General features: G+C 47.0%; 2 protein-coding genes across 2 annotated transcripts in view; one reads left to right on the top strand and one right to left on the bottom strand.

Annotated features, from left to right (window-relative positions):
• NGLY1 (N-glycanase 1) overlaps positions 1-14285 on the bottom strand; it is a 33751-nt gene extending 19466 nt beyond the window's left edge. The window contains exons 1-3 of the mRNA XM_069730003.1: positions 14159-14285; positions 10570-10684; positions 1956-2114 (exon numbers count right to left, since the gene is read on the bottom strand). Of these exons, the coding sequence (XP_069586104.1) occupies positions 1956-2114; positions 10570-10684; positions 14159-14265 (381 nt within the window). The 5' untranslated portion in view covers positions 14266-14285. The remainder of the gene's footprint in view (positions 1-1955; positions 2115-10569; positions 10685-14158) is intronic.
• Positions 14277-26214, top strand: part of OXSM (3-oxoacyl-ACP synthase, mitochondrial) — a 29705-nt gene continuing 17767 nt past the window's right edge. Inside the window, exons 1-2 of the mRNA XM_069730004.1 lie at positions 14277-14370; positions 21084-22089. Of these exons, the coding sequence (XP_069586105.1) occupies positions 21140-22089 (950 nt within the window). The 5' untranslated portion in view covers positions 14277-14370; positions 21084-21139. The remainder of the gene's footprint in view (positions 14371-21083; positions 22090-26214) is intronic.

Here is a 26214-nt window from a genome sequence, read left to right on the forward strand (position 1 = left end):
ATGAACATTGTTCCCCCCAAGCCTAAAAATAGCAACCCACAGCCGCCCAGAGAAGGCTCATCTTTGCCCATTTCTTCCCACTTGCCCTGTAGTGGTGACAAGTGGGTTTCATATTTGTGGGGTTCATGTCACCTTTGTATTTTCTGGTGACATCAAGACCACGGCTCAGTAATGGAGAGGCGTCTATAAGACACCTATCCATTACTAATCCTATAGTTATATTGTATATAAAGAGACAACCAGAATAAATTCCTTTATTCGAAATAAAAATAAAACACACTTTTACTTTTTTATTTAAAAATAACAAACGCAGTTATACTCACCTAATGCCCATTCCATTGTAATAAAAGAAAAATAAAAATCAACCATATTCCTTCTCCCCAGATCTTGTCCATCTTTCTGTCCCATGCCTTAATCCATTGTCTGGGGATAAACCGTTTTCAACCTGGATGGTGCCAATATGCGACCGTCCAGGATGAGTACCACTGGTGAATGAGCTGCTTGCGTCAGTGAGCAACGGTGACCTCATCGAAGTTACTGCTGGTCACTGAGGCTGCGTTCCCAGCCGGGCTGAACTGCAGTGACCTCGGTGAGATCCTCACCAGCACAGTGAGAAAAAGCCTCACGGTGCAGCCGTGAGTTCACCGGGAAAAATGCAGTGAACTCTATGAGCTCAGCGCTGCACCATGAGACTTACTCACTGTGCTAGCGGGGATCTCACCGAGGTCACCGCAGTTCAGGGGCCTGGCTGAGAACACAGCCTGAGTGACCGGCAGTAACCTCGACGTCACCGCTGATCACTGATGCTGTACTCGTAGCAGCTCATTCATCAGTGGTTCTCAGCCTGGACGATCGCATCTTGGCACCGTCGAGGTTGAAAACTGTTTATCCCCAGACCTAGATTACAGCGTAGGACAGAACGACGGACAGGTGAAGGACATGGTTGTTTTTTTTTTTTATTACAGAAGACGAGGGATTCAATGGAATGGGTGTTATGTGAGTATGGTTTAATTTAGAATCATTAAAGGAGTCTCTGCCATTCTTTCAATTAAAAGACTTTATTTTGCCTGTGTGATTATTTACAATATAACTATAGGATTGGCAATGGATAAGTGTCTTATAGACGGCTCTCCATTACTAAGCCGTGGGCTTGATGTCACCACACAATTCAAAGGTGACATTAACCCCACAAATATTACCTCACTTGCCACCGCTACAGGGCAAGTGGGAAGAGCCGGGCAAAGCGCCAGAGTTGGCTCATCTAATAAATGCACCTTTTCTGGGCGGCTGCGAGGTGCTATTTGTAGGCTGGGGGAAGGGGCAATGTCAATGGCCCCTTACCAGCCTGAGAACACCAGCCACCAGCTGTCTGCTTTAGCTTGGCTGTTTGTCAAAAATACTTACAAAATACGGCGTGGGGACCCCTCTATTCTTGATCACCGGGCTTGCTAACACTGACAGCTGAAGGTTGCAGCTCTCAGCTGAGTTTTGCCTGGCTGGTTATCAAAAATATGGGGGAAACCCACAACGTTTTTAAACGTTTTTTTATTATTTATTTAGAGCACAGGTGCTGGCGATAGTCCCATCAGCCGCCGTCTGCTCTCGCTGTTATTAGCAGCAGCAGGCGTAGGCTGATGAGAGCAGTATTCCCATCAGTCGACGCCAGTGACCGGAGGTAAACTTTTTATTTCCGATCATAGCTGTGGGCACACTCTGTCATTTGACAGCGTGGGAACTGCGGCTGTCTGACTGGGAGTAATTATTTCACCGCCGACCAGAAGCAGTTTTTGCCCCACTGTCTTTAACATGATAGCACGAGAACCACCCAGTATTCGGGGTGCTGAACCCAAACAGTAACACGGACTTCCTGATGAAGTCTCTAGTAATAAGTAGTACATTCTAGGCAATGTATGATGTAGTAAGAATTGTCTTCCACCTTCCTATGATCTAGTTACCAGGCTTGGGCTCTGCGCCTGCTGTGCGCTTCCTGTAGCAGCAGGTACCGCCACATTTGACCCGTTGAGGCGCTTGTCTCTTTCAGATGCTATGCGGTCTCTGACCTTTCTCAGCTTCTCTACAGATGCCTTCTTAGGAAACACAAGATGTGTTTCTCCCTGTAGAATTAAAAGGTATCAAAAAGTAATCATCATATTATTTTTTATGTCATAAATCAACAGTACGCAGGAAAATAAGAAACTTAGTAATATATCTTATCAGAGCAATCAGCTTTTTCTCCTCCTGTATTGATCTTTCACTGTCATTCCAAGCGTAACATTTGTATTTGGTGAGGACAGATTTTCCCATTACTGAGATAGGAGTTGACAGTTGGTGCTTCTGAAATTCTATGCAGAGGAGGGAGGAGACAGACATTCTACTCCAAGCTCTCTGGAAACAACAGTTATAGTTCTTCATAGAACTTTATAAAACTCACATAGTAAGATTTTCATGTGTACTCTTGATTTATGTGAAAAAATAAAGAAAAAATAAAAGGCTGGTTATTCTTTAAGGGGAATCTGTGAGCAGGTTTTTTGCTATGTAATCTGATAAAAACACAATGTAGGCGTTAAAACACTGAATTCAGTGATGTTGTGTTTCTTATTATGCTGTGTGCTGTTTACTTACAAAGAAGGTTTTATCAGTAGGACATTATCATTGTTGGGACTAGAGGCCTAGTGCCAAGTTTTCTGACTCCTCCCCCACTTGTAATAAGCAGCTCACTGTCACTATACAATGTACAGAGAGAGACTGGTGTAGGTGGGGTTAGCTTTCTCAGCTCTGCTTCATGACACATCTAAGTACTCCGATTGTGTCACAACTGCTGCCCCAGTATACTAAGTGATATACCATTGGATTCGGCTTCTCTTTTCCTTCTTTATGCTGCTCACAGACGAAGTAGCAAAAACCTGCTGACAGATTCCCTTTAAAGGTTTTAAAGGGACCCTGTCATGTCCCCAAATGCTATTTAACTACAGATATGGGGTAATCCTCAGGTTAGTAGTGTAACAATGCTAAACATTCGCCTTATTGAAAGTGTGGTCACTGGGAAGAAATTCACTTTTTTCCTCCCAGCAGCCCTCAGCTTTCAGTCATATAGGCGCGGCTTCAGTCACCGCTCACAGCATGTGAGCATGCTCTAACACTTTGATAGACACCTCACTTTGCACAGATGCGCTGTCAGATTGCCGGGCGCGGTTACAGCTACTGCTCACTCTTTACTGAGTGATGACTGAAGCCGCACCTCAATGACTGAAAGCCGGAGGTTCCTGGGAGGAATAAAGTTAATTTCCTCCCAGTGGCCGCGCTTTCAATAAGGCACCTGGACAACTGTTATGAAAGGCAATTCAGAATCACAATGGACATGGAGGTCAGAGCACATACAGTGAACTGACAATAACCCAAAATAATAGAACGAGCTCTGAGACGTGGGAACTCTGCAGACCGCAATCCCTAAGCCTATCAAACCACACTAAAGGTAGCCGTGGAGCGCTCCTGACCAGAACCTAGGCGCCTCGTCACAGCCTGAGAAACTAGCTAATCCTGAAGATAGAAAAATAAGCCTACCTTGCCTCAGAGAAATTCCCCAAAGGAAAAGGCAGCCCCCCACATATAATGACTGTGAGTAAGATGAAAACACAAACATAGAGATGAAACAGATTTAGCAAAGTGAGGCCCGACTAGCTGAACAGAACGAGGATAGGGAAGATAACTTTGCGGTCAGCACAAAAACCTATAAAAAACCACGCAGAGGGGACAAAAAGACCCTCCGCACCGACTAACGGTACGGAGGTGGTCCCTCTGCGTCTCAGAGCTTCCAGCAGGCGAGAAAAACCAATAAAGCAAGCTGGACAGAAAAATAGCAACAAAATAACATAAGCAAAACTTAGCTTTGCAGAGCAGCAGGCCACAGGAATGATCCAGGGAAAAAACAAGTCCCACACTGAAACATTGACAGGAAGCATAGATCAAAGCATCAGGTGGAGTTAAGTAGAGAAGAAGCTAACGAGCTCACCAGATCACCTGAGGGAGGAAACTCAGAAGCTGCAGTACCACTTTCCTCCACAAACGGAAGATCCCAGAGAGAATCAGCCGAAGTACCACTTGTGACCACAGGAGTGAACTCTGCCACAGAATTCACAACAGTACCCCCCCCTTGAGGAGGGGTCACCGAACCCTCACCAGAGCCCCCAGGCCGACCAGGATGAGCCACATGAAAGGCACGAACAAGATCGGGAGCATGGACATCAGAGGCAAAAACCCAGGAATTATCCTCCTGAGCATAACCCTTCTATTTAACCAGATACTGGAGTTTCCGTCTTGAAACACGAGAATCCAAAATCTTCTCCACAATATACTCCAATTCCCCCTCCACCAAAACCGGGGCAGGAGGCTCAACAGATGGAACCATAGGTGCCACGTATCTCCGCAACAATGACCTATGGAATACGTTATGTATGGAAAAAGAATCTGGAAGGGTCAGACGAAAAGACACAGGATTAAGAACCTCAGAAATCCTATACGGACCAATAAAACGAGGTTTAAACTTAGGAGAGGAAACCTTCATAGGAATATGAAGAGAAGATAACCAAACCAGATCCCCAACACGAAGTCGGGGACCCACACGGCGTCTGCGATTAGCGAAAAGTTGAGCCTTCTCCTGGGACAAGGTCAAATTGTCCACTACCTGAGTCCAAATCTGCTGCAACCTGTCCACCACAGTATCCACACCAGGACAGTCCGAAGACTCAACCTGTCCAGAAGAGAAACGAGGATGGAACCCAGAATTGCAGAAAAACGATGAAACCAAGGTAGCCGAGCTGGCCCGATTATTAAGGGCGAACTCAGCCAAAGGCAAAAAGGACACCCAGTCATCCTGATCAGCAGAAACAAAGCACCTCAGATATGTTTCCAAGGTCTGATTGGTTCGCTCGGTCTGGCCATTAGTCTGAGGATGGAAAGCCGAGGAAAAAGACAAGTCAATGCCCATCCTACCACAAAAGGCTCGCCAAAACCTCGAAACAAACTGGGAACCTCTGTCAGAAACAATATTCTCTGGAATGCCATGCAAACGAACCACATGCTGGAAGAACAAAGGCACCAAATCAGAGGAGGAAGGCTATTTAGACAAGGGTACCAGATGGACCATCTTAGAAAAGTGATCACAGACCACCCAAATGACTGACATCTTTTGAGAAACGGGAAGGTCAGAAATAAAATCCATAGAGATATGTGTCCAAGGCCTCTTCGGGACCGGCAAGGGCAAAAGCAACCCACTGGCACGAGAACAGCAGGGCTTAGCCCGAGCACAAATCCCACAGGACTGCACAAAAGCACACACATCCCGCGACAGAGAGGGCCACCAAAAGGATCTAGCCACTAACTCTCTGGTACCAAAGATTCCAGGATGACCAGCCAACACCGAACAATGAAGTTCAGAGATAACTCTATTCGTCCACCTATCAGGGACAAACAGTTTCTCCGCTGGGCAACGATCAGGTTTATTAGCCTGAAATTTTTGCAGCACCCGCCGCAAATCAGGGGAGATGGCAGACACAATTACTCCTTCCTTGAGGATACCCGCCGGCTCAGATAAACCCGGAGAGTCGGGTACAAAACTCCTAGACAGAGCATCCGCCTTCACATTTTTAGAGCCCGGAAGGTACGAAATCACAAAGTCAAAACGGGCAAAAAACAACGACCAACGAGCTTGTCTAGGATTCAAGCGCTTGGCAGACTCGAGATAAGTCAAGTTCTTATGATCAGTCAATACCACCACGCGATGCTTAGCTCCTTCAAGCCAATGACGCCACTCCTCGAATGCCCACTTCATGGCCAGCAACTCTCGGTTGCCCACATCATAATTACGCTCAGCAGGCGAAAACTTCCTGGAAAAGAAAGCGCATGGTTTCATCACTGAGCAACCAGAACCTCTCTGCGACAAAACAGCCCCTGCTCCAATCTCAGAAGCATCAACCTCGACCTGGAACGGAAGAGAAACATCTGGTTGACACAACACAGGGGCAGAAGAAAAACGATGCTTCAACTCTTGAAAAGCTTCCACAGCAGCAGAAGACCAATTGACCACATCAGCACCCTTCTTGGTCAAATCGGTCAATGGTTTAGCAATACTAGAAAAATTGCAGATGAAGCGACGATAAAAATTAGCAAAGCCCAGGAACTTTTGCAGACTTTTCAGAGATGTCGGCTGAGTCCAATCATGGATGGCTTGGACCTTAACAGGATCCATCTCGATAGTAGAAGGGGAAAAAATGAACCCCAAAAATGAAACCTTCTGCACACCAAAGAGACACTTTGATCCCTTCACAAACAAAGAATTAGCACGCAGGACCTGAAAAACCGTTCTGACCTGCTTCACATGAGACTCCCAATCATCCGAGAAGATCAAAATGTCATCCAAGTACACAATCAGGAATTTATCCAGGTACTCTCGGGAGATGTCATGCATAAAGGACTGAAACACTGATGGAGCATTGGCAAGTCCGAACGGCATCACGAGATACTCAAAATGACCCTCGGGCGTATTAAATGCAGTTTTCCATTCATCACCTTGCTTAATTCGCACCAGATTATACGCACCACGAAGATCTATCTTTGTGAACCAACTAGCCCCCTTAATCCGAGCAAACAGATCAGATAACAATGGCAAGGGGTACTGAAATTTAACCGTGATCTTATTAAGAAGGCGGTAATCTATACAAGGTCTCAGCGAACCATCCTTCTTGGCTACAAAAAAGAACCCTGCTCCTAATGGCGACGATGACGGGCGAATATGCCCCTTCTCCAGGGATTCCTTCACATAACTGCGCATAGCGGTGTGCTCAGGCACGGACAAATTAAACAATCGACCTTTTGGGAATTTACTACCAGGAATCAAATTGATAGCACAATCACAATCCCTATGCGGAGGTAGGGTATTGGACTTGGGCTCATCAAATACATCCCGGTAATCAGACAAGAACTCTGGGACCTCAGAAGGAGTGGATGACGAAATTGACAGAAATGGAACATCACCATGTACCCCCTGACAACCCCAGCTGGACACCGACATGGATTTCCAATCTAATACTGGATTATGGGCTTGTAGCCATGGCAACCCCAACACGACCACATCATGCAGATTATGCAACACCAGAAAGCGAATAACCTCCTGATGTGCAGGAGCCATGCACATGGTCAGCTGGGTCCAGTATTGAGGCTTATTCTTGGCCAAAGGCGTAGCATCAATTCCTCTCAATGGAATAGGACACTGCAAGGGCTCCAAGAAAAACCCACAACGCTTAGCATATTCCAAGTCCATCAAATTCAGGGCAGCGCCTGAATCCACAAATGCCATGACAGAATATGATGACAAAGAGCAGATCAAGGTAACGGACAGAAGAAATTTTGACTGCACAGTACCAATGGTGGCAGACCTAGCGAACCGCTTAGTGCGCTTAGGACAATCAGAGATAGCATGAGTGGAATCACCACAGTAGAAACACAGACCATTCAGACGTCTATGTTCTTGCCGTTCAACTCTGGTCAAGGTCCTATCACACTGCATAGGCTCAGGTTTAAGCTCAGGTAATACCGCCAAATGGTGCACAGGTTTACGCTCACGCAAGCGTCGACCGATCTGAATGGCCAAAGACATAGACTCATTCAAACCAGCAGGCATAGGAAATCCCACCATGACATCCTTAAGGGCTTCAGAGAGACCCTTTCTGAATATTGCTGCCAGCGCAGATTCATTCCATTGAGTGAGCACTGACCACTTTCTAAATTTCTGACAATATACCTCTATCTCATCCTGAGCCTGACAAAGAGCCAGCAAATTTTTTTCTGCCTGATCCACTGAATTAGGCTCATCGTACAGCAACCCAAGCGCCAGGAAAAACGCATCGATATTACTCAATGCAGGATCTCCTGACGCAAGAGAAAACGCCCAGTCCTGAGGGTCGCCGCGCAAAAAAGAAATGACGATCCTAACCTGTTGAATTGGGTCACCAGAAGAGCGAGGTTTCAAAGCCAGAAATAGTTTACAATTATTTTTGAAACTCAGAAATTTAGTTCTATCTCCAAAAAACAAATCTGGAATAGGAATTCTCGGTTCAAGCAAAGAATTCTGGACCACAAAATCTTGAATATTTTGAACTCTTGCCGTGAGCTGATCCACACATGAAGACAGACCTTTAATGTCCATTGCTACACCTGTGTCCTGAACCACCCAAATGTCTAGGGGAAAAAAAAGACAAAACACAGTGCAAAGAAAAAAAATGGTCTCAGAACTTCTTTTTTCCCTCTATTGAGAATCATTTGTACTTTTGGCTTCCTGTACTGTTATGAAAGGCAATTCAGAATCACAATGGACATGGAGGTCAGAGCACATACAGTGAACTGACAATAACCCAAAATAATAGAACGAGCTCTGAGACGTGGGAACTCTGCAGACCGCAATCCCTAAGCCTATCAAACCACACTAAAGGTAGCCGTGGAGCGCTCCTGACCAGAACCTAGGCGCCTCGTCACAGCCTGAGAAACTAGCTAATCCTGAAGATAGAAAAATAAGCCTACCTTGCCTCAGAGAAATTCCCCAAAGGAAAAGGCAGCCCCCCACATATAATGACTGTGAATAAGATGAAAACACAAACATAGAGATGAAACAGATTTAGCAAAGTGAGGCCCGACTAGCTGAACAGAACGAGGATAGGGAAGATAACTTTGCGGTCAGCACAAAAACCTATAAAAAACCACGCAGAGGGGACAAAAAGACCCTCCGCACCGACTAACGGTACGGAGGTGGTCCCTCTGCGTCTCAGAGCTTCCAGCAGGCGAGAAAAACCAATAAAGCAAGCTGGACAGAAAAATAGCAACAAAATAACATAAGCAAAACTTAGCTTTGCAGAGCAGCAGGCCACAGGAATGATCCAGGGAAAAAACAAGTCCCACACTGAAACATTGACAGGAAGCATAGATCAAAGCATCAGGTGGAGTTAAGTAGAGAAGAAGCTAACGAGCTCACCAGATCACCTGAGGGAGGAAACTCAGAAGCTGCAGTACCACTTTCCTCCACAAACGGAAGATCCCAGAGAGAATCAGCCGAAGTACCACTTGTGACCACAGGAGTGAACTCTGCCACAGAATTCACAACAGACAACATTGGATCGCTATTACCCTGCAGATGAACCCTATATCTACAGAGAAATAGCATTTGGGGACATGACATTTTCCCTTAAAAAGCTTAGCGGATCTTTACACCAACACAGATACACATGAATAAAATTGAAAATCTGCAAATCATAGTCTAGATTTTTTTTGCTTTGACTATACTGCTGTATATAACAGGAAAATCATAAAATTTTCTGACATTCGCATCATAAACTTTACCGACTCGGTCGCCTGTGTATAAAAATAATAAAAAAAAAAAAAAGTCCTATGTGATGATTCCAATTTCGGAACTGAGCGATCATGTAGAACAGGGGTGTCAAACTGCATTCCTCGAGGGCTGCAAACAGGTCATGTTTTCAGGATTTCCTTGTACTGCACAGGTGATAATTTAATCACCTACACAAATAATGAGTTGGTGATTAAATTATCACCTGTGCAGTACAAGGAAATCCTGAAAACATGACCTGTTTGCAGCCCTCGAGGAATGCAGTTTGACACCCCTGATGTAGAACATGAATGTCAGGTGACTCTACTGCTCACATAATGGTCACATGATGTGGAGGATGTCACATGACTGATGTAACCTTAGTCCTATTCCCTTAGCCCAGGGATCCATTCTACAGTTGTCATCTGCACTGATATTGGAAAGGCACGCCAGCAGAATACAGAGAAACGAGAAAACTGCATGATATATTATTATATAAACAAAGGAAAAGATTGTTGAATATCCCTTTAAGCTGGCAAAGCATATGAGCGGTAACTGTGATGTCCATGATTAACACTCATGTGTAGAGACACCGTCTTGTGTCCGGTACACAGCGGCACTCCGATAATAACTTCTGGTTTCATTGTTGTATTTCCACCTTTTTGTTGGTGTTTTTCGCCACTTCATTTGCGTCTCCTTTTTAAATCTATTTTCTATATGTTTTAGCCGGTTTAGTTTTTCTTTTATGTTTGTTACAGGGTTTGGTGTGTCTGGATGTTTTTGGCAGATGAATCAATTGCAACTTTATAAAAAGTTGCAATTTTGGGGGGCAAATGTACTTAAGTCCTCACCCCAAAGTGATTTTCTGTACATCTGCTATTTTTGTGACATTCTAAGTGTAAAATGCGACTTTTCACTCTAAAAAGGTACAAAACAAAAATGAAAATTTTGAGCCAAATTCATGATCCGTGTGCATCATTATAACAAATTCCACAAGTCAAAAAGACCTCAAAAATGAAGAATTGGGCCTATAGAGAATAATATAGGCTGTAACCCTGCACCATCATTCACACTAATCTCTAAAGGCAAATCCCTGCTGGTAATGAGGAGCAGACCGTATCGGTCGCACACTCCGCTGCTCAGCCACCTGCACCTATGATGGCATCACACACATGACCTCATACTGGCGCCCGGCGTACCTCCTCAAATCCCATCTCAAAGAGACACTCCACAGCGCCTGGAACTGGTAAGAGTCTGGTGGAGAATGCCGTGTTCCCAATTCTGATGGATCGGTATTTTTCTTCATTTGGACTCCTGTTAGATTAATAGTCAATGGTTACTACAGTACATGCAATTATCGGGTGATCACAGGGAATCACATACAGCTAGAACACACTGATGCCTGGGCGATACCATTTTAGGGTAGGTTGTAGTGTCCCCTCACACTATAAGGTTGTCCAATCAGTACCGACTGTAACGAACACACACACAATCAGTGCCTATTGTTTCAGACACACACAGAATCAGTGCCTACTGTGACGGACACACGTACACAATCAGTGCCAACTGTGACGGACACACACAGAATCAGTGCCAACTGTAACGGACACACAGAATCAGTGCCTACTGTGACGGACACACAGAATCAGTGCCAACTGTGACGGACACACGTACACAATCAGTGCCAACTGTGACGGACACACGTACACAATCAGTGCCGACTGTGACGGACACACGTACACAATCAGTGCCAACTGTGACGGACACACACAGAATCAGTGCCGACTGTGACGGACACATGTACACAATCAGTGCCTACTGTGACGGACACACGTACACAATCAGTGCCAACTGTGACGGACACACAGAATCAGTGCCTACTGTGACGGACGCACGTACACAATCAGTGCCAACTGCGACGGACACACAGAATCAGTGCCAACTGTGACGGACACACACAGAATCAGTGCCTACTGCGACGAACACACACAGAATCAGTGCCTACTGTGACGGACACATGTACACAATCAGTGCCAACTGCGACGGACACACAGAATCAGTGCCAACTGTGACGGACACACACAGAATCAGTGCCTACTGTGACGGACACACACAGAATCAGTGCCTACTGTGACGGACACACGTACACAATCAGTGCCTACTGTGACGGACACATGTACACAATCAGTGCCTACTGTGACAGACACACGTACACAATCAGTGCCAACTGTGACGGACACACGTACACAATCAATGCCTACTGTGACGGACACACACAGAATCAGTGCCGACTGTGACGGACACATGTACACAATCAGTGCCAACTGTGACAGACACACGTACACAATCAGTGCCAACTGTAACGGACACACGTACACAATCAGTGCCTACTGTGACGGACACACGTACACAATCAGTGCCGACTGTGACAGACACACAGAATCAGTGCCTACTGCAACGAACACACATACACAATCAGTGCCTACTGTGACGGACACACACAGAATCAGTGCCTACTGTGACGGACACACATACACAATCAGTGCCTACTGTGACGGACACACACAGAATCAGTGCCTACTGTGACGGACACACACAGAATCAGTGCCAACTGTGACGGACACACAGAATCAGTGCCTACTGTGACGGACACACACAGAATCAGTGCCAACTGTGACGGACACACAGAATCAGTGCCAACTGTGACGGACACACAGAATCAGTGCCTACTGTGACGGACACACGTACACAATCAGTGCCAACTGTGACGGACACACACAGAATCAGTGCCAACTGTGACGGACACACAGAATCAGTGCCTACTGTGACGGACACACAGAATCAGTGCCTACTGTGACGGACACACGTACACAATCAGTGCCAACTGTGACGGACACATGTACACAATCAGTGCCAACTGTGACGGACACACAGAATCAGTGCCTACTGTGACGGACACACACAGAATCAGTGCCTACTGTGACGGACACACAGAATCAGTGCCTACTGTGACGGACACACGTACACAATCAGTGCCAACTGTGACGGACACACACAGAATCAGTGCCAACTGTGACGGACACACAGAATCAGTGCCTACTGTGACGGACACACAGAATCAGTGCCAACTGTGACGGACACACGTACACAATCAGTGCCTACTGTGACGGACACATGTACACAATCAGTGCCAACTGTGACGGACACACAGAATCAGTGCCTACTGTGACGGACACACACAGAATCAGTGCCTACTGTGACGGACACACGTACACAATCAGTGCCTACTGTGACGGACACATGTACACAATCAGTGCCTACTGTGAAGGACACACAGAATCAGTGCCTACTACGCCGGACACACACAGAATCAGTACCTACTGTGACGGACACACGTACACAATCAGTGCCAACTGTGACGGACACACACAGAATCAGTGCCGACTGTGACGGACACACGTACACAATCAGTGCCAACTGTGACGGACACACGTACACAATCAGTGCCGACTGTGACGGACACACGTACACAATCAGTGCCAACTGTGACGGACACACGTACACAATCAGTGCCGACTGTGACGGACACACGTACACAATCAGTGCCAACTGTGACGGACACACACAGAATCAGTGCCGACTGTGACGGACACATGTACACAATCAGTGCCTACTGTGACGGACACACGTACACAATCAGTGCCAACTGTGACGGACACACAGAATCAGTGCCTACTGTGACGGACGCACGTACACAATCAGTGCCAACTGCGACGGACACACAGAATCAGTGCCAACTGTGACGGACACACACAGAATCAGTGCCTACTGCGACGAACACACACAGAATCAGTGCCTACTGTGACGGACACATGTACACAATCAGTGCCAACTGCGACGGACACACAGAATCAGTGCCAACTGTGACGGACACACACAGAATCAGTGCCTACTGTGACGGACACACACAGAATCAGTGCCTACTGTGACGGACACACGTACACAATCAGTGCCGACTGTGACGGACACACACACTGACAAACTGTGCTGACTGTGACAGGCACACACAGAATCAGTACCGACTGTGCCGGACACACACACTGACAAACAGTGCCTACTGTGACGGACACACACACTGACAAACAGTGCCTACTGTGACGGACACACAATCAGCGCTGACTGTGCCGGACACACACACTGACAAACAGTGCCTACTGTGACGGACACACAATCAGCGCTGACTGTGACGGACAGGCCAGGGCAGAGGACAGGAGGCATGCACAGGAGCATAACCAAAACGTATCCATCAAGATGGGCATAGAGATGATGGCAGTAGTTATTGCCGGGATAACAGGTTATCACCTGATTGCTGGGATTGGATCACCAGGACCCCCCATCCTGAGATAGGCACTGCGAAACCCCCAGAATAAGCTCTGCAGCCTTGTAGTGAATGGAGACTTCCAGAGCCCAGATTCCGGGATCACTGGGGGTCCCAGCAGCCAGACCCCCAGCCATCAGCCAATTATCCCATATGGATAGGGGAGACCTTGTTATTTTGGGGAGAACCTGGGACGTTCTTCCTTCCACTAGTGATCACCGTGTCCATGGTGCCACACTGGCTGCAGTCACCTTCATTCCTGGACTGGCCAATCCTACAGGCACCAGCACGGGCTGCACACTGCTCAGATGGAGCAATGAATGACGTCACGCCTCCACATCCAGCGTCATGGCACCACAGACCCCTCCGCAGCCAGTGATGTCACCGCCGGGTACAGGACGGGCACTTACCGCAGGATATTGTCCGCATAGGTGAGCAGCAGCTGGGAGGCGTCCATAAACACCTGGCGCCCGTTCTGGCACAGCTCGGTGATGGCGGAAGACTCGGAGGAAGCCATGACTGTGAGCCGGGGCTGAGTGCAAGGAGGAAGCGCAGCGGCGCGGAGCACGGCGCAGGAGCGGATGTGAGACGGACCCGGAACCAGCGGCCGGCACCCCCACAGGTACGGACGGAGGGTCCCAGACTGCAGGAGGCGCCGGGCCCTCTGTGCACCAGGACTCAGCGCCCTCCACACAGCAGCCGGGTCACATGACGTCATCAGAGGGGCTTTACACCCACGGGTGCAGAGATGTCACAGTGTGCCAGGGGAATGGGCATAGTATAGGGGAGAGGTGCCAGGGGATAGTACAGAAGGAGAGGTGTCACAGTGTGCCAGGGGGTAGTATAGGGGAGAGGTGCCACAGTGTGCCAGGGGATAGTATAGGGGAGAGGTGCCAGGGGATAGTATAGGGGAGAGGTGCCACAATCTGCCAGTGGATAGTATAGGGGAGAGGTGCCAGGGCATAGTATAGAAGGAGAGGTGCCACAGTGTGCCAGAGCATAGTATAGAGGGAGAGGTGCTACAGTGTGCCAGTGGATAGTATAGGGGAGAGGTGCCAGGGGATAGTATAGAAGGAGAGGTGCCACAGTGTGCCAGGGCATAGTATAGAGGCAGAGGTGCCACAGTGTGCCAGGGCATAGTATAGAGGGAGATGTGCCAGGGGATAGTGTAGAGGCAGAGGTGCCACAGTGTGCCAGGGGATAGTATAGGGGAAAGGTACCACAGTCTGCCATGGGATAGTATAGAGGCAGAGGTGCCACAGTGTGCCAGGGGATAGTATAGAGGGAGAGGTCCTACAGTGTGCCAGGGGATAGTAAAGGGGAGACGTGTCACAGTGTGCCAGGGGATAGTATAGAGGGAGAGGTGCCAGGGCATAGTATAGGGGAGAGGTGCCACAGTGTGACGGGATAGTAAAGGGGAGAGGTGTCACAGTGTGCCAGGGGATAGTATAGAGGGAGAGGTGCCAGGGCATAGTATAGGGGAGAGGTGCCACAGTGTGCCAGGGGATAGTATAGAGGAGAGGTGTGCCAGGGGATAGTGTAGAGGGAGAGGTCCCACAGTGTGCCAGGGGATAGTGTAGAGAGGGAGAGGTTCCACAGTGTGCCAGGGGATAGTGTAGAGAGGGAGAGGTTCCACAGTGTGCCAGGGGATAGTATAGGGGGAGAGGTGCCAGAGGATAGTATAGGGGAGAGGTGACACACTGTGCCAGGGGATAGTATAGAGGGTGAGGTGCCACAGTGTGCCAGGGGATAGTGTAGAGAGGGAGAGGTGCCACAGTGTGCCAGGGGATAGTATAAGGGGAGAGGTGCCAGAGGATAGTATAGAGGGAGAGGTGCCACAGTGTGCCAGGGGATAGTATAGGGGAGAGGTGCCACAGTATGCCAGGGGATAGTATAGAGGGAGAGGTGCCAGGGGATAGTATAGGGGCAGAGGTGCCACAGTGTGCCAGGGGATAGTATAGAGGCAGAGGTGCCGCAGTGTTCCAGGGGATAGTATAGAGGGAGAGGTGCCACAGTGTGCCAGGGGATTGTATAGAGGGAGAGGTGTCACAGTGTGCCAGGGGATAGTATAGAGGGAGAGATGCCAGGGGATAGTATAGAGGGAGAGGTGCCACAGTGTGCCAGGGGATTGTATAGAGGGAGAGGTGTCACAGTGTGCCAGGGGACAGTATAGAGGGAGAGGTGCCACAGTGTGCCAGGGGATAGTATAGAGGGAGAGGTGCCACAGTGTGCCAGGGGATTGTATAGAGGGAGAGGTGTCACAGTGTGCCAGGGGATAGTATAGAGGGAGAGGTGCCACAGTGTGCCAGGGGATAGTATAGAGGGAGAGGTGCCACAGTGTGCCAGGGGATTGTATAGAGGGAGAGGTGCCACAGTGTGCCAGGGGATAGTATAGAGGGAGAGGTGCCACAGTGTGCCAGGGATAGTATAGAGGGAGAGATGCCACAGTGTGCCAGGGGATAGTAGAGAGTGAGAGGTTCCACAGTGTGCCAGGGGATAATATAGGGGGAGAGATGGCACAGTGGTTAGCACTGCAGCCTTGCAGCGCTGGAGTCCTGGGTTCAAACCCCACCAAGGACAACATCTGCAAAGAGATTGTATGTTCTCTCTGCTTTTGCGTGGGTTTCCTCCGGGTTCTCCGGTTTCCTCCCACATTCCAAAGACATACTGATAGGGAATTTAGATTGTGATCCCCATTGGGGACAGCATTGATAATGTGTGCAAACTGTAAAGTGCTGCGGGAATATGTTAGCGCTATATAAAAAAAATAAATAAAGATGCCACAGTGTGTCAGGGGATAGTATAGAGGGAGAGGTGCCACAGTGTACCAGGGGATAGTATAGAGGGAGAGGTGCCACAGTGTACCAGGGGATAGTATAGGGGAGAGGTGCCACAGTATGCCAGGGGATAGTATAGAGGGAGAGGTGCCAGGGCATAGTATAGAGGCAGTGGTGCCGCAGTGTTCCAGGGGATAGTATAGAGGGAGAGGTGTCACAGTGTGCCAGGGGATAGTATAGAGGGAGAGGTGCCACAATGTGCCAGGGGATAGTATAGAGGGAGAGGTGCCACAGTGTGACAGGGGATATTATAGAGGGATGGGTGTCACAGTGTGCCAGGGGATAGTATAGAGGGAGAGGTGCTACAGTGTGCCAGGAGATAGTATAGGGGAAAGGTGCCACAGTGTGCCAGGGCATAGTATAGAGGGAGAGGTGCCAGGGGATAGTATAGAGGGAGAGGTGCCACAGTGTGCCAGGGAATAGTATAGAGGGATAGGTGCCACAGTGTGCCAGGGGATAGTATAGAGGGAGAGGTGCCAGGGGATAGTATAGGGGAGAGGTGTCACATTGTGCCAGGGGATAGTATAGAGGGAGAGATGTGTCACATTGTGTCAGGGGATAGTATAGAGGCGAGGTGCCATAGTGTGCCAAGGGTTAGTATAGAGGGAGATGTGCCATAATGTGCCAGGGGATAGTATAGAGGGAGAGGTCCCACAGTGTGCCAGGGGTTAGTATGGAGGGAGTCTTAAACTTGGCTGGATCTATAGAACGCATATAGAAAAAAATAGAACTTGGGGACCACATTCTTTGAAGGACACAGTCACATTTTTAGTGATACCATTTTTTTCTCTACACCTTTTGAACATTTTTGCCATGTTTATTATATATTTTTTATAACTTGGGTCATTATGGATGTTTGAAAAAAATGATTTTAAAATTCTAAATGTTGGCCTACTGATATGTATGTTCAGTAAATGCACTCTATACTTGGTCGGGGCTCCTTTTACATCAATTACTGCATCAATGCGGCATGGAGGCGATCAGCCTGTGGCATTGCTGAGGTGTTATGGAAGCCCAGGTTGCTTTGATGGTAACCTTCAGCTCATCTGCATTGTTGGGTCTGGTGTCTCTCATCTTCCTCTTGACAATACCAGTTTTATGAGATTGTAGACGGCTCTTATTTGTTCGACGTCTTTAACCCTAGAACGCATACCTGGGGCCTCGCAGGCCTGCCAGGTTACTTTTTTTCTATTTTCTGTAAAAGTACTTTAGTTAGAATTTTGAAAATCTAGGTAATCCTCAGGTATATAGTTGTTAGTAATTTCCAGTTATTCATATATTTTTATGTTACAGACATTTCGGTATAACAACCTTTTTTTGGGACTACCCCATATTCACGCACCTGGGGCCTTTTAGGCCTGTACTAGCTTTACATGTGATACTCAGTCTTTTTGTCTGTATTGTTGCTGGGGAAGAACTTTTATGACCCTGCTATTGCTGGGAGAAGTGTGGATTCTGCATGACAACATGGTCATGTGATTTACTGTGGCAAAGAAGCTGATGCTCCAGTCCAGAAAGACCTATGTTCCGACATAGTAAAAACACTTGCTCTACCAATTTTCAATTCAGGAAAAAATATTACAATGGATAATTACTTTACCAATTTTGAAATGGCCAACTTTTTGCTTCAAAAGCAACTTACACTTGTTGGTACTATGAGGCCAAACCGCTGCAAAATTCCTCCAATCTTGAAGCACAATGCACAGCGAACAATCTACGAGAGTGTATTCGGTTTCTGCAATCAAGCAACAATGGTGTCTTATAAAGCCAAGAAAGAAAAATCTGTGATATTACTGAGTACAATGCATCATGATGGAAGTATTGACACCAATGACAGGAAAAAAAAACCTGAAATCATACTGCATTATAATAAGACAAAAGGAGGTGTCGACAAGATGGACGAAATGATTGGAGAGTATTCGTGCAAAAGGCAGACTGAACGTTGGCCTGTTGCCCTTTTTTCCGATATCCTTGATGTGTCAGCCCTCAATAGCTACATTGTTTATGGTCAAACTAATCCAGAATTCCATGCCAACAGGAAAGACAAGAGACGTCTATTTTTGACAGAACTTTGTTATGAACTTTTGATGCCTACTATGATGGAGAGAAGCAGCATGATATGCTTATCAAGGCAAATTACGGAGGCAATGATCCGATGTGGAATACGCTTTCTGGGACATCCAGAGCAAAGAGAAAAAAAAGAAAGCGCTGCTATATTTGTACAGCAAAGAAGGAAAGAAAATCGGAGCGTTTCTGTTCTACTTGCGGACAAAATGTATGAAAGGAACATTCAGCCGAAAAAATAATATGCGAGAATTGTCGGGGGAATATGTAAAGTTACAAATAAATATTCCTGCACCAAGTTTGCTACAACCAAAAAAATGTTTTCAGAACAAAATTGCATATAGAATGCCCATATTTGGCGTGCCCGTTTACTTACTTTTTTGTTGTTTTATGCACATAATTATGTTTTGAAATATACACATCTTAAGCTGTGTTCCCAGTAGCGCTGGGGTTCGTCAGAAGGGGATCCATAATGGATCTGACCTCCTGGTAACTCCAGCTAAGGCTGCCGGAATGGCGGGATTCCGCCAGCCTTAGCTGGGGTCACCAGGAGGTCAGATCCATTACGGAATCCCGTCCTGGCGGACCCCTGCACTAGTGGGAATGCATCCTTACTTTGCAATAAACTTTGAAAAGTATTTTTATTTTAGTTATTCCATGATAATTGTAAACAGGCCTAAAAGGCCCCAGGTGCGTGAATGTGTAGCTTTCTATGGGTATGCGTTCTAGGATTAAACATTCCTTCATTTAGGAGTTGTGACAACAGAAAATTACCCCTATCTAACCAATTGTTGAAGGCTTTTAGCTTGTATATCTCTGACATGTTTTAGGTATACCATACAGCTGTGTAGTTTGTGAAGTTACCAATTCCCACCATATTCTTGCCTCTATCCCACACTTTATATATCAGGTTTAGAGTGGGACAGTTTGCGGCATTCTGTCAATGGGGAACCTATGTCTAATTCTGACATGACAGTTTCCATTTAGTTCCTACTCTAAGTAGTTGACCTGATATCCTACAGTGCTCGGTTTTTCCCCAACCGTGAAACTGTTGCATTTGTGAGGCCAAGTAGTAGATCCAGGCATAGAGAAATCAGTGTTTGGATTGATAAACAATAGTCCTTCAGCCTCATTTGTATATCTGAAGCCTCTTTCACTCCAGCTCTATTCCTAGCACTTCCTCCTCCGACTTGACTGATGTTTCCAGTGCCTGAAGTATGAAGTCACACCCAAAGTCAGGCATAGAAATTGTCAGTCAAATAGGAGGAGGGTCAGGAATAGAGATGGAGTGACAGATGCAACAAATCTAGATCCTCATTTGCATATCAACTCAAGCGCTGATTCCTCATTATAGGAGGATCAGACTGGCCATATTATGGTACTGCTGGAGTAATATATAAATATATACACAGCTTGTGGGAGAGGGTGAAATCCTGCTGACAGATTCTCTTTAAATTGTGTCGAGTAGAGATGAGCTGATCGATTTGTGGGACTCCGGTCGAACATCCAGGTCAGTAGTGCCTGGTAGGTAGTTGGAAAGCCTATCAATCTCTTGCCTTCCTTCGTCCTCATCGAAGTGTTTGATGTGTTTGCTGGCGCTATGTCATTTGTGCAATGTGATGCACAGATGATGTCACACCAGCTAATTCAAAGCCAGAAGGAAAGAGGTTTCCGGGGATCCTTTCTCCCGCAAATCGAGCCATTTTAATCTCAAGCTGTTGAAAATTGGTAAAGGGTTCTCCCATCAGCATTCATTATTTATCCAAAGTTTAGGAGATAAACGTTTGATCACTGCGATTCCCACCAATCACAAGGACAGGGGTCCCACAGTCTCCTGTGTGAATGGAGCAGTAGTATATAAGTGCTACTAATGCGCCATTATCTGATAATGGAACTGGTGCAGAGAACAGTCCCAGCGGTTTCTGTCAGTCCCATAGAGTGAGAGTGGAGGTCTCACATATGCGTTACCGCTGCATTCACACAGGAGACTTTAGCACCTCCGTTCTCATGGTCAGTGTCTCTCCTAGCCGTCCAACCCATAGCCATCATAAATGTAGTGCTTACACAGTTTTTACTATTTATCCTTATCGGTAGCAAATGTGTTTTTTGAGACTAGTAGCAAGATAGCCTAACACAACCCAGCTGCTGCAGAAGAAGGGGAATCTTCATGTAATCGTCATGGTTAGCAGTTCCTGTCAAAATCAGCAGACTTGGCTGACATAAATTATGAGTGGTCTTTTAGTAGTATTGACATGTTCTTGTGCTACATTGTCACTTGGATTGACCACCTTGTGACTTTCTCATCTTGTCTGTGGATGGTGAGACGTGAGGATAACGTTGCTTGTCTATCCCTAGGCCGTATGGTAAAGTCATGTTTTTTATAATTGCACAGGTGCTCAGATAAATCAGGTGTTGTCTTTTTGACTACTTTTAGATAACATCCGAAACAAGTCACGAGTCACGACCATCCACCTACAAAAAGTCCTAAGAATGGCTGATGCCTGCCCCTTCTTGCTAAAACATCTCCGAACTTTATCACTATGTAAAAGAGGTATTAGTCATACAGTTCAGAAGTGTCATCGAAGAGTTGTTGTAACTGGTGTTGGCATCGTATCTCCTATTGGCACAGGCACCCAGTTGGCATGGGATCATCTGATTCAAGGCAAAAGTGGAATAGTTGCTCTGGAAGAGGAAGAGTATGAAAATATCCCTTGTAGAGTCGCTGCTCGCGTCCCAAGGGGTCTTGGGTGTGGTGAGTTCTTTGAGGAACGATATGTTTCAAAGTCCGATATGAAGACCATGTCATCTGCCACAATTTTGGCTTTAGGAGCTGCTGAACAAGCAATTACTGATGCCAACTGGTTTCCAAAGACTGAAGAAGAACAAGGTTCCACTGGTGTGGCAATAGGCATGGGAATGGTTCCTCTTGATATCATTACAGAGACTGCAATGTTATTTCAAACAAAAGGGTACAACAAAGTGAGTCCCTTCTTTGTTCCTCGGATCTTAGTGAATATGGCTGCGGGACACATCAGTATTAAGTACAAGCTCCGAGGACCCAACCATGCTGTTTCAACAGCCTGTACTACAGGAGCCCACGCCATTGGAGACTCCTATAGATTTATCACTCATGGAGATGCTGATGTCATGTTAGCTGGGGGAACAGAAGCTTGCATCAGCCCTTTGTCACTCGCTGGCTTTGCAAGAGCTCGAGCACTGAGTACCAGCTATAATAAAACTCCTCAGAAAGCATGTCGGCCCTTTCATCCTGATCGTGAAGGTTTTGTAATGGGAGAGGGAGCAGCCATGCTTGTGTTAGAAGAATATGAACATGCAGTGGCCCGAGGTGCCAAAATGTATGCAGAGGTACTAGGCTATGGACTGTCAGGTGATGCTTGCCATATAACAGCTCCAAGTCCGGAAGGTGATGGTGCATTCAGGTACATTTTATCATTTTAGCTTCTAAAGAGTAAACTTTTTTTAATTTAAATTATTTATCAGACTTTGCAAAGTTACCGTATATACTCGAGTATAAGCCGACCCCCCTAATTTTGCCACAAAAAACTGGGAAAACTTATTGACTCGAGTATAAGCCTAGGGTGGAAATGCAGCATTTACCGGTGAATTTCAAAAATAAAAATAGATCATTATTTCCCCATAGCTGTGCCATATAGTGCTCTGCACCGTTCATATTTCCCCATAGCTGTGCCCCATATAGTGCTCTGCACCGTTCATTTTGTCCCATAGCTGTGCCCCGTATAGTGCTCTGCACCGTTCATTTTGTCCCATAGCTGTGCCCCATACTGTGCTCGGCACCGTTCATTATTGCCCCATATCTGTGCCCCATATACAATGCTCTGCACCGTTCATTTTGTTCCATAGCTGTGCCCCATACTGTGCTCGGCACCGTTCATTGTGCCCCATATCTGTGCCCCATATAGTGCTCTGCACCGTTCATTGTGCCCCATAGCTGTGCCCCATATACAGTGCTCTGCACCGTTCATTGTGCCCCATAGCTGTGCCCCATATACAGTGCTCTGCACCGTTCATTGTGCCCCATAGCTGTGCCCCATATAGTGCTCTGCACCGTTCATTGTGCCCCATAGATGCTCCACATAAATCTGTGCCGCTGCTGCAATACAAAAAAAAAAAACACATACTCCCCTCTCTTGCTTGCAGCTCCCAGCGTCCGGTCCCGGCGCCTCCATCTTCCCGGCGTCTCTGCTCTGACTGATCAGGCAGAGGGCGCCGCGCACACTATATGCGTCATCGCGCCCTCTGACCAGAACAGTCAGAGCGCAGACGCCGGGAAGATGGAGATGCCGGGAAGATGGAGCGACGCCCGGCGGCTGGAACGCGGACAGGTGAATATTACATACTTACCTAGTCCCAGCGATCCTGACGCTCCCTCTGCCTGGTCTTCAGTGCCGCAGCCTCTTTCTCTATCAGCGGTCACCGGCACCGCTGATTAGAGAAATGAATACGCGGCTCCACCCCTATGGGAGGTGGAGCCGCCTATTCATTTTTTTAATGAGCGGTCCCACGTGACCGCTGAAGAGGGGAAGACGCTGCAGCACAGAAGACCGTGGGACGGCAGGGGGAGCGTCAGGATCGCCAGGACTAGGTAAGTATACCTCAGCGCCCTGTCCCCCTCACGCGCCGACCCTGCCACCCACCTTGTATGAGCCGAGAGGGGCACTTTCAGCCCAAAAATTTGGGCTGAAAATCTCGGCTTATACTCAAGTATAGACGGTATGTTTTTTGAAAATGGTTATTGAGCCGTGATCTCGGTCTGTACATGCGCCGCCTCTTGTGGCCATTTTGAAACGCAGCGCTGGTAGAGCAATATGTAGAGCGGGGACTCTGCTCCTGCCTGCAGTGCCGACATTTTCATGTTGTCCACCGCTGGGACACCCCATTGTCCCAGCCCATAGCCTGCAGCATTGCCCCGCTCCTGCCTCCGCTGGCTTCTTGCAGTGGTTACCCTGCCTCCTGTGACCCCACTCCACCGCCACTGCCCCCAGGTAAACTAAACTCATACTATAAGCTGGACCCCCATTTGACCCATTACATATTTTTTTTCCTATTTTCCTCCTCAAAATTTGGGTTGTGCCCTATGGTCCGGTACGTCTTATAGTCTGCAAAATACGGTAGTTATCACTTTTCATGGTGCTCAATCATGCTCATAAAAACATTGTTCATCACTAAATTGCTCCGGGATTGTTGGGAAGTTCCTCTTGGACTATGTTTAGATCCCATTCTTTATTTGTGTTAATGTTCTTGGGGAAAATTGTATAGAAAGGAACCCCACACTTAAATGGTCTCAGGATACTTTACAGCTAACATGACACAAAAATTATGGTAGCGCTCACTTTTTCTTCTCCTGTCAATCACTCTTCCATAAGTGACAACAGTCTGTAGGGGGCTTCATCAGAGAAAATTCTCAGCTTTAGAGCACGTTCACAAGAGCAGTAACTGGTCAGCATTTGTAATGCAAAATCAGGAGAGGAACAATCTTAATAAACTATAATAGAAACACGTGGACCACTTCTTCATTTTTTTACCCACTCTTGATTTTGGCTTATAAATAGTGATGAAAAATTCTGAAAGTATGAACTTGACTTCATACTGTGATATCTCAGGCTGGGTCCGTGAAACATGTCCTGTTCTGCTCAGATTTTGTGGATCAGACTCTGCTATTAAAATCTATGGTGATCTGTGACACACGAATGAAACTAAGAAGACCGACTTTGTATCACTGGAGTTTCATCCAATTTTAACCAATACATTAAGAGTCAATGGATAAAAAAGTTCAGTTAGCATATTTGATCAAACTTTAATTTCTGCAGAATGTAGCAGGAATTAGAGCACCTAGCAGGGCTGTGGAGTCGGTGAGCCAAACGTCCGACTTCTCAATTTCCCCGACTACACAGCAATGCCTCACTACTACTGAGCATGTACATAAAGTGCAGCACCGATTCATCTCTACAGCACTGCCTCACTACTGAGCATGTACATAAAGTGCAGCACAGATTCATCTCAACAGCACTGCCTCACTACTGAGCATGTACATAAAGTGCAGCACAGATTCAACTAAAAACCGAGATCCTTAGATCAGGAACTTAGATATAAGACATTTCATAACTTACACAAATTCTTGTGAAATAATTTCCACAATGTTCTGCATTGTACTACTGTACCCAATTTATTATATACACTGCTCAAAAAAATAAAGGGAACACTAAAATCCCACATCCTAGATATCACTGAATGAAATATTCCAGTTGTAAATCTTTATTCATTACATAGTGGAATGTATTGAGAACAATAAAACCTAGAATTTATCAACGTAAATCACAACTAATATCCCACGGAGGTCTGGAGTTGGAATGATGCTCAAAATCAAAGAGGAAAATGAAGTTACAGGCTGGTGTAACTTCATTGGAAATGCCTCAAGACAAGGAAGTGATGCTCAGTAGTGTGTGTGGCCACCACGTGCCTGTATGACCTCCTTATAACACCTGGGCATGCTCCTGATGAGGCGGCTGATGGTCTCCTGAGGGATCTCCTCCCAGACCTGGATTAAAGCATCCTCCAACTCCTGGACAGTCTGTGGTGCAACGTGACGTTGGTAGATGGTGCGAGACATGATGTCCCAGATGTGTTCAATTGGATTCAGGTCTGGGGAACTGCTGACACACTCCAGCCACATGAGGTCTGGCATTGTCCTGCATTAGGAGGAACCCAGGGCCAACCGCACCAGCATATGGTCTCACAATGGGTCTGAGGATATCATCTCGGTACCTAATGGCAGTCAGGCTACCTCTGGCGAGCACATGGAGAGCTGTGCGGCCCTCCAAAGAAATGCCATCTCACACCATTACTGACCCACTGCCAAATCGGTCATGCTAAATGATGTTGCAGGCAGTAGATCGCACTCCACGCCGTCTCCAGACTCTGTCACATGTGCTCAGTATGAACCCGCTTTCATCTGTGAAGAGCACAGGGTGCCAGTGGCGAATTTACCAATCCTGGTGTTCTGTGGCAAATCGCAAGCATCCTGCATAGTGTTGGGCTGTGAGCACAACCCCCATCTGTGGACTTTAGGCACTCAGACTATCCTCATGGAGTTGGTTTCTAACCGTTTGTGCAGACACATGCACATTTGTGGCCAGCTGGAGGTCATTTAGCAAGGCTCTGGCAGTGCTCCTCCTTTTCCTCCTTGCACAAAGGCTGAGGTAGCAGTCCTGCTGCTGGTTTGTTGCCCTCCTATGGCCCTCTACGCATCTCCTGGTGTACTGGCCTGTCTCCTGGTAGTGCCTCCAGCCTCTGGACACTACGCTGACAGACACAGCAAACCTTCTTGCCGCAGCTCACATTGATGTGCCATCCTGGATGAGCTGCACTACATGAGCCACTTGTGTGGGTTGTAGAGTCTGTCTCATGCTACCACGAGTGTGAAAGCACAACCAACATTCAGAAGTGACCAAAACATCAGCCAGAAAGCATTGGTACTGGGATGTGGTCCCCACCTGCAGAATCACTCCTTTATTGAGTGTGTCTTG

Source organism: Ranitomeya imitator, chromosome 6 (assembly GCF_032444005.1).
Source record: "Ranitomeya imitator isolate aRanImi1 chromosome 6, aRanImi1.pri, whole genome shotgun sequence".
NCBI classification, from domain to species: domain Eukaryota; kingdom Metazoa; phylum Chordata; class Amphibia; order Anura; family Dendrobatidae; genus Ranitomeya; species Ranitomeya imitator.